Source organism: Nomascus leucogenys, chromosome 13 (genome assembly GCF_006542625.1).
Source record: "Nomascus leucogenys isolate Asia chromosome 13, Asia_NLE_v1, whole genome shotgun sequence".
NCBI lineage: Eukaryota > Metazoa > Chordata > Mammalia > Primates > Hylobatidae > Nomascus > Nomascus leucogenys.
Window position 1 is genome coordinate 33,925,370 of NC_044393.1, and position 9,838 is coordinate 33,935,207.

General features: G+C 35.4%; 1 protein-coding gene across 1 annotated transcript in view; it reads left to right on the plus strand.

Annotated features, from left to right (window-relative positions):
• Window positions 1-4,407, plus strand: part of RAD21L1 (RAD21 cohesin complex component like 1) — a 28,839-nt gene extending 24,432 nt beyond the window's left edge. The window contains exon 14 of the mRNA XM_003273450.2: window positions 4,175-4,407. Coding sequence (XP_003273498.1) covers window positions 4,175-4,363 — 189 coding nt within the window. The 3' untranslated portion in view covers window positions 4,364-4,407. The remainder of the gene's footprint in view (window positions 1-4,174) is intronic.
• The last annotated feature ends 5,431 nt before the right edge of the window (window positions 4,408-9,838 follow it).

Below are 9,838 nucleotides of genomic sequence, written 5' to 3' on the forward strand. Positions count from 1 at the left end.
AGGACATGAATCATCCTTTTTTATGGCTGCATAGTATTCCATGGTGTATATGTGCCACATTTTCTTAATCCAGTCTATCATTGATGGACATTTGGGTTGGTTCCAAGTCTTTGCTATTGTGAATAGTGCCACAATAAACATATCTGTGCATGTGTCTTTAAGCATCACGATTTATAATCCTTTACTTCATTTTTTTTCATTTGCTCAGTGTCTATAAACCCATTTTAATTATTTTTCCAAACTCAGACAATATGACCAAACTCTGACAAAAATACCATTTTTATGGTTTTATAATATTTTATAATATCTCTTATCAAATGATCCATCAGTTCCATTTTTTTCCTTAAAGGTATCTCTCTAGGAGCTCACCATCCTCTTATTCTGATCCAAACCAGCAGCTCTTTAGGTCTGCTCCATAGTTTTTGTCTTGGGATATTGCTTTGTCATAAACATGGGAATTTGTCTATTTCCTGTATGTATTATTTCCTCTGTGGTTTTGGGTGCTTTGATCTTCCTTTATCTTAAATTTTTTTGGTGGTTAACATCCTTTCATAATTTCCTGAGATAAAGAGTTCACGAGAGATAGAGACCCTCCATACCAGCCTGAGCATTTCTTTTACCTTTAACGTGATTGATTGTCTCTAAACTTAAGTTGAAAATATATTTCTCTCAGATGTTGAAGGCTTTGTAACATTGGCAAGATTCTTGTGATGTTATTGAAAGGTCAGATATTGCCTTAGTTGGTGATCCTTTGTAAGTAACCTTTATTTTCTCTCTGGAAGCTTTTGATCTATTATTATTATTATTATTATCCCTGGCACTCTGGAATTTCATAATGTGCTTTGGGTTTTTTTTTTTCTTTCACTTATTGTCTTTACCATGTAGTGTGTTCTTTTATACAGAAATTTCATGTTCCTGAGTTTTAGAAAATTTTTAAAAATTTCTTGGACTTTCTCCTTATTATTGTTATTTTTTAAAGTTTTTCATAGAGTCAAGGTCCCACTGTGTTGCTCAGGCTGGTTTCAAACTCCTGGCCTCAATTTCCTTTTTATTTATCTGTTTTGTCTTCCTGAAGGGCCAGTGGGTCAGATGTTGGATCTCCTGAACTGCTCCTTTAATTTTAATAACATCTTTTATCCTCTATATTAATTTCTTTGTGTTTTTCTACCCTCTAGATTTCTTCAACTTTGTCTTCTAGACTTTACTGAATTTTTATATCTGCTTTTACCTTTTTGTTTTCCAGGAGTTTTTTTCTTGGTTACTAACTATTCTTTTGTTTTATAGCATCATAATATTTTTATTTAATTATTCAATTAGGTTTTTAAAGCAGCTTTGTTGAGATATGATTAACATACAGTAAACTATTTATATTTAAAGTATGCATTAGATAAGTCTTGACATATGTATACAACTGTAAAACCTTCACCACAATCAAGGAGTAAACATATCTCAAACCAGAAGAACTTTCCTTGTGCCCCTTGTGAATCCCTCATTTGCATACCTCCAACTGGCACCCCCATTCCCAAGCAACCACTGATCTGCTTCCTCTCACTATTATCCTAGCCATACAATGAAAAACTTCTTAACTTCAGAGGTTGCACTTCTGCTCCCTGCATTATCTTTCCTTAGTGATTTTCTTGAATGCGTTCCTTTTTGCTCTTTAATATTAGAGATTTTACTCAAATGTCTTATAGATCCTAGGATTATCTGTTTTTATTTAAGATAGAGACACCAAAAAACTGACTGGAAGTTATATACACATGAGTAAGGGTTGTAGACTTATGGTCTTTATACTGAGGTAATTGGGTGGCACTCCTCACCTTCCCTAGATTGTATTATATAACTGGGTTTTGTTCTACCTTAGAATAGTCAGCTTTTCCAGAGTAATCTTTAAGTCTACTGCCTAGGAGATATAAGCATGATGCCAGTGGCTCAGGAACCAAAAGGAGGTAAAGGAGAGGCTGGTTATCTCACTGTTGGCGTAGAATTTCCCTTAATCCCACTGTTTGTGTTATGACACTTCACCATGCACAGCGCTAGTGCCCTAAGTTCAAAGCCTCAGTGCTTGGTATCTCCAGAAGAGCAACTTCACGCCTTCTGCTATGTGAGTAGTGGTCTCCGATTCTGTGAGGTGGTGGAGTGGGCAGAAAGTCTAACTGTTCCTAAGTAGGCTCTCAAGGAATTCTCCTGTTTTCAGCTTCATCCCTCTCCCCAGTTTATGACACACTGATGTCTCCAGTTCCTGAGCTTTTCCTAGGTACTGTGTCTCACTCAAATTGGCTTGCTTTTTGCTGGCTTCCCCTCTGCCAGCACTTAGGGTTCAGTTGTCTCTACTAAGTCAGTTATGTCTTCCACTTTCTTTGTCTTTATCTCCTTCCTTTGTCACTTTTTCTTCCTTTACCTTCGTTTCAGAAGGGTTTCTGAAGGGAACACAAATAAACACTTTTGTTTAATCTTGCATATTTGTCCCTTTAGGGTTTTTCTTTTTTTTTTTTTTTATTATACTTTAGGTTTTAGGGTACATGTGCACAATGTGCAGGTTTGTTACATATGTATCCATGTGCCATGTTGATTTCCTGCACCCTTTGGGGTTTTTCAAAAGAACTCTTGAAATTGAAAAAGCTGTCCTTATTCTCTCCCTGGGGGAAAAGCCATCCAGTTCTCATCTTTTCTCTCAAGGCAGGGAATAAATGTAGGCTGGATATGCCATCTTTGAAAGGTTACTGACTCTGGGCAACACCTTTGGTTAAGATAAACTATGACAAAGTATTTAATTTATTAATTTGTTGACTGTTATGGACAAGCAAAACCTTGTATATGGTATTTCTAAATATGCTTCACGACTATTCAGGGTGTATGATTCTCATAGGGACATTGGCCAGTATTCACTGCAGTATTTCTTTTTTTTTTTTTCTTTTTTTGAGACAGGGTATCACTGTCACCCAGGACAGAGTGCAGTGGCATGATCTCGGTTCACTGCAACCTCTTCCTCCTGGTTTCAAGCAATTCTCCTGCCTCAGCCTCCCGAATAGCTGGGATTAGAGGCGCGTACCACCATGCCCAGCTAATTTTTGTATTTTTAGTACAGACAAGGTTTCACCATGTTTGCCAGACTGGTCTCGAACTCTTGACTTCAAGCGATCTGCCCTCCTCAGCCTCCCAAAGTGCTGGGATTACAGGCGTGAGCCACCGCGCCTGGCCACACCACAGTATTTCTTTTTTTTTTTTTTTGAGACGGAGTCTCGCTCTGTCGCCCAGGCTGGAGTGCAGTGACGCAATCTCGGCTCACTGCAAGCTCCGCCTCCTGGGTTCACGCCATTCTCCTGCCTCAGCCTCTCCGAGTAGCTGGGACTACAGGCGCCCGCCACCACGCCCAGCTAATTTTTTTGTATTTTTAGTAGAGACGGGGTTTCACCGTGGTCTCGATCTCCTGACCTCGTGATCCACCCGCCTCGGCCTCCCAAAGTGCTGGGATTACAAGCGTGAGCCACTGCGCCCGGCCCGCACCACAGTATTTCTAACTAAAAAAGTATACTTCTACTCTGGGACTCTGATTCCAAATCCTAGTCTTCATGAAAAGAGTTATCTTCATCCATAATTAAAATACTTTATTGTACCTCAGTTATTTTCAGTAGGTATACAGATGTCATGTAGTGAATCTGACATCTTTTTAATCTGTGCAAAGAAATTGGGAGTTGTTTACATAGTCATAATCCCCTGACACTGAAACTGGAGTTTTTTATAGTCAACGCCAACTCTAGTACCTTTAAGTAGAAGAAGACTGATCGGCTGATAATTTTCATTGTATTTGAAGCCTCCCAAAGTCCTGTGGATTTTTTTTGTCTCTGCAAATATAGACTAATTGCTCTTTCCACAGGAGCCATTTATGTTAACATCAATTTTTAAAAGGCCTATCATTTGTATAACACATTATAAATTTGTATAACACTTCAGAATTCTTTTGCATGCATGTTCTTCATGAACCAAGCTTGTGTACAGTGACTTCTGTTGTTTTTATGTTTACTAAGGAGTCATTTCCCTTTTTCCATTTAAGGATTTTATAGTCATTTATCCAAAATGTCAATATTTTGTTGTTTATGACGCATTTATAGCCGGCTTTAGTTCTAATGATCTTGTTTCCCATTTCTTTTTTCTTTTCTAATTATTTTCCCAGGAATCTAACAAGATGGGAATGCAGTCCTTTAGTCTGATGAAGCTCTGTAGAAATAGTGACCGAAAACAAGCAGCTGCCAAATTTTATAGCTTTCTTGTCCTAAAGAAACAGCGGGCTATCGAGTTGAGCCAGAGTGCTCCCTATGCAGATATTATAGCTACGATGGGACCAATGTTTTATAACATATGAAGGAAACCCAGACATACAGATTTATGGCATCACTGGAATTTCTGTGTAGATTGTTCAATTTAATGCAGAAGCCATCTGGAAGCAGCCGAAGGTCTGATCCATTTCATAGATAGGCTGACCTATTTCCTCTCTGTAGTTCAGAATAATCATAGCTAGAATTGGAAACCTACATGCTTACAAAGAAATACTTTAAATTCTGTTTTGTTTTGTTTTTTGTTTTTTTAAGGACAAAGGTCTCACTATGTTGCCCAGGCTGGACTTGAACTCTGGGCTCAAGTGATTCTCCTGCCTCAGCCTCCTGAATAGCTGGGACTACAGGCACATGCCACCATACCTGGCTCAGAAATACTTAATTATAGCTAAGTAATTATTTTTAACTTAGCTGATTTGAATATATAGCATTTATCATTTCCCTGACTTGAATGTTGCATTTAGCATACATTTAGGATGCATTTTTAAAATGCTATATGTTTTTGACAAACATTCAAAGATGTTTCTTAAAAGGCTATTTTACCTTGGAGTATTTACTTGAATTTTGTGGGGTTAATGATGAAAACATCATTATTTCTACACAGACAATTTATTTGGCTGCAATGCATATCATCCTTGATTTGACCTAATGCCTTGGTTTTTAATCCAATATTTTAATTGAAGAGTTACAAAGCTCATCTTTGCTTTAAATTACCTACGTGGGTTTTAGTCTATTTATAGGTCACTTAACCTTTTTATTTACTATTTAATGATTATTATAATCACCATTAATATGTCAGCAAAACTAAATCTGCTTCTTATGTTTAAAAAAATTAGCAGACACTTGTTCCTCATGTTGTTTGCAGCTATGCTCTGAGTAAAGATCACCAAAATAAACGTTCTTTTGCTTGGTGTTTACTGAACATTTTTGACATTAAAACTGTTGTTTTCCTTTTTTCTTAATTGAAGTTTGAGTTAGGGCATTTTCATATGATGCTCTGTGAGCTCCATCATACACTGTAAAATGAAGCCTATGGTACTCATTAAAATGTTGTTATATCTGGAATTATGCTGCAAACAACAAATTCTAAATAGCCTCTCTAAATGTATTAACTATAAATTTTAAATGGCAAAATTGCCTTTTTAAAATTTCTTTTATTTTTTAAATTAACATACAGAAAATTTGACTTCTTAATTTTGGTGCACAGTTCTGTGAATTTTAATGTATTTGTAGAGTCCTGTAACCATCTCCACAATTAGGATTCCAGCAGTAACATCACCCTAAAAAATTCTCTGTGTTATCCCTTTGTAGTAACACCCTTCCCCCATATAACATCTGGCAACCACTCTTCTCCATGACTGCACTTTTGTCTTTTTGAAAATGTCATACAAATGGAATCATATAGCATGTAACCTTTGATACTGGCTTCTTTCACTCATAAATGTCTTTGAGATTCATCAAGTGGTTGCATGTGTCAGTGGTTTGTTCCTATTTATTGCTGAGTAATATTCTGTTGCCTAGATACACCACAGTTTATCTATTTACCCATTGAAAGATGTTTAAGTTGTTTCCAGTTTTGACAATTATTAATAGAGCTTCATATATTTGTGTACATTTTTGTGTGGATATAAGTTTTTATTTGTCTAGGGTAAATATCTAGAAATGGGATTGCTGGGCTCTATAGCAAGTATATGTTTAACTTTATAAGAAATTACAAAATTATTTTCCAGAGTGGATGTACCATTTTGCATTCCCAGTAACCATGTAAGAGAGTTCCAGTTGATTTTTTGTTTACTTGTTATTTTGAGATAATTGTAGATTCACACGCAGTTGTGAGAAATAATACAGAGATCCCATATATCAGTTTACCTCCGTGGTAACATCTTGCATAACTTTAGTATAACACACAACTAGGAAATTGGCATTGACACTATCCACCCAGCTTATTCAGACATCACCAGTTTTACATGCACTCATTTTGTGTATATATTAATTCCTTGCAAATTTATCGCATATGTAGGCTTGTGTGGCCACCACCATAGTTGAGAAACAAAATAGTTCCATCACAAGGATCACTTGTGCTACCCTTTGTTAGCCACAGCCATCTCCCTCCTTACTGTTGTCCCTGGCTCCTGAAACCCACTAACCTGTTCTCCATCTCCAAAATTTTGTCATTAATACAGTTAATTTTTATAGATTAACCTTGTATCCTATGACCTTGCTAAACTCACAAATTAGTTCCAGGTGGTTTTGTTTTATATAAATGGAATTGAACAATGTTTCGCTTTTTTTTTTTTTTTTTTTTTTTTTACCCAGGCTGGAGTTGCAGTGGCACGATCTTGGCTCACTGCAGCATCAACCTCCCGGGCTCAAGCAATTCTCCTGCCTCAGCCTCCTGAGTAACTGGGATTACAGGGGCATGCCACCATGCCCGGCTAATGTTTTTGTATTTTTAGTAGAGATGGGGTTTCACCATGTTGGCCAGGCTGGACTCAAACTCCTGACCTCAAATGATCCACCCGCTTTGGCCTCCCAAAGTGCTGGGATTACAAGTGTGAGCCACCACTCCTGGCAATGTTTTGCCTTTTGTATCTGGTCCTTTCACCTAGTATAAAGGTTTCAGGTTTTATCCATGTTTTAGAATGTATCTTTATATCATTCCTTTTTATGGCCAAATAATATTCCATTGTATGGATATATCATATTTTGTTTATCCACTCATCAGCTGATGGACATGTGGATTGTTTCCACTTTTTAACTACTATGAATAATGCTGCTATCAACATTAGTATATAAGTTTTTGTGTATATAAGTTTTGATTTTTCTTGGTTATATACCTAGGCATGGAATTGCCAGGTCACGTGATAACTTTATGTTTAACTTTTTGAGGAGCTGTCAAACTGTTTTCCAAAGTAGCTGCACTATTGTACATTTCTACCAGCAATATATCAGAGTTCCAATTTCTTAATATCCTTGACAATACTTGTTATTGTCCCTTTTAAAAATTATAGCCATCCTAGTGAGTATCTCATGGTTTCGATTTGCATTTTCCTAATGACTAATTATGTTGAATATCCTTTCATGTGGATTTGCTAATAGTTTATTGAGGATTTTTGCATCTGATATTGGTCTGTATTTTTCTTTTACTGTCTTTTTCTGGTTTTGGTATCAGAGTTATACTGGCCTCATAAAATAACTTAGAAAGTGTTTCCTCCTATTCTATTTTTCTACAATAGATTGTGTATATTTGTGTTATTTCTTCTCGAAATAGTTGATAGAATTCACCCATAAACAATGTGGATCTGGATATTTATATTTTGTAAAGTTTTTTTAACTATGAATTTAATTTTTTAAATAGTTGTAGGACTATTCAGTTACCTATTTCATTTTCAATGAGTTTGGGTAGTTTCTTATTTTAAGTAATTGGTCTATTTCATCTACATTGGTGAGTTTATGTGTGTAGAGTTGTTCAGAGTATTCCCTTATTATCCTTTTAGTGTCTGTGGGGTCCATAGTAATAACCCCTCTTTCATTTCAGACATTGTTAATATGTTTTCTCTTTTCAGTTGTGCTAGAGGCTTATTAATTTTATTGATCTTTTAAAAGATTTTCTCTTTTGTTTTTCTGCTTTCTGTTTCATTTCATTTATTCCTGCTTTTACATTTATTATTATTTTCCTTGCTTGGGCTTATTTTGCTCTTTCTAGTTTTATTAAGGTGGAGGCTTAGATAACTGATTTGAGATCTTCCCTGTTTTCTAATATAAACACACAAAGCTCTATGTTTCCTTCTAGGCACTGCTTTAGCTGCATCACACAGATACTTATATGTTGTATCTTCACTTTTGTTCTGTTAAAAATATTTTCTAATTTCCCTTGAGACTTGCAGGTCTTTTACCTGCAAATTATTTAGAAGTATAGTATGTTCAGTTTCTAAGGGATATTTCCAGTAATTGATTTTGAGTTTAATTCCATTATAGTGAGAGAACATACTTTAAATGATTTCAATTCTTTTAAATTCATTAAGATTTATTTTATGACCCTATACTAAGTTGAAAATTTGTGACTACATTTTGACTCCCCAAAAACTTAACTACTAATAGCCTACTGTTGACCAGAAGTCTTACCTATAACATAAACAGTCAATTAGCACATATGTTGTATATGTATTATATACTATATTCTTACAATAAGGCAAGCGAGAGAAAAGAAAATGTTATTAAGAAAATCACAAAGAAGATAAATATATTTTCTATTCATTAAGTGGAAGTGGATCAACATAAAGGTCTTCATCTTCATGGTCTTCACATTGAGTAGGCTGAGGAGAAGGAGGAAGAGGAGGAGTTAGTGTTGCTGTCTCAGAGATGGCAAAGTCAGAAGAAAATCCACATAGAAATGGACACACACAGTTCAAAGCTGTGTTGTTCAAGGATCAATTCTGTTCTGCATTTGTTAGGTGGAGTGTTCTATAAATGTCAGTTGGACCTAGTTAGTTCATAGTGTTGTTTAGTTCTTCTACATCCTTGTTTATTTTGTCTACTAGTTCTATCAATTACTGAGAAAAAGTGTTTGTGTCTCCAGCTATAATTGTGGATCTGGTTATTTCTCCTTTCCATTCTGTCAGTTTTTGCTTTATATATTTTGAAGCTTTTTTATTAGGTGCATATACATATATAATTATTACATCTTCTTGGTGAATGACCCTTTTATTATTTTATAATAATTCTCTTTATTCCTGGTAATATTTTTTGCTCTGTAGTCTACTTTTTCTAATATTAATATAGTTATTCCAGCTTTCCTTTGATTAGTATTTGTATGGTATATCTTTTTTTATCTTTTACTTTTAGCCTACCTATATCATTCATTATAGTTAAAGTGAATTTCTTATAGACTGCATCAAATAAAGTCATTTTGTTATCCATTCAGATAACCTCTATTTTAATTGAAGTGTTTAGATCACTTATATTTAATGTAATTATTGACATTTTTGGATTTCAGATTTTATTTATTTAGGATTTTTGGATTTTATTTTTTTTTTTACTGTTTGTTCCCTTTATTTTTTATTCCTCTGTTTTCCCCTTTCTTGCCTTCTTTTGGAATATTTGGAATTTTTTGGAATTCAATTTTTATTTCTTCTTCTTCTTCTTCTTTTTTTTTTTTTTGGACAGAGTCTCACTCTGTTGCCCAGGCTGGAGTGCAGAGGTGCAGTCTCAGCTCACTGCAACCTCTCCCTCCTGGATTCAAGCAATTCCTGTGCCTCAGCCTCCTGAGTAGCTGGGATTACAGGTACACACCACCCCACTCAGCTAATTTTTGTATTTTTAGTAGCGACCAAGTTTTGTATTTTTAATAGAGACCTGTTGGCCAGGCTCGTCTTGAACTCCTGGCCTCAAGTGATCCACCCACCTCTACCTCCCAAAGTGCCGGGATTACAGGCATGAACCACTGCACCCAGCCTATTGTGTTTTTTTTTTTTTTTTTACTATATTTTTTGTTATAGATTTTA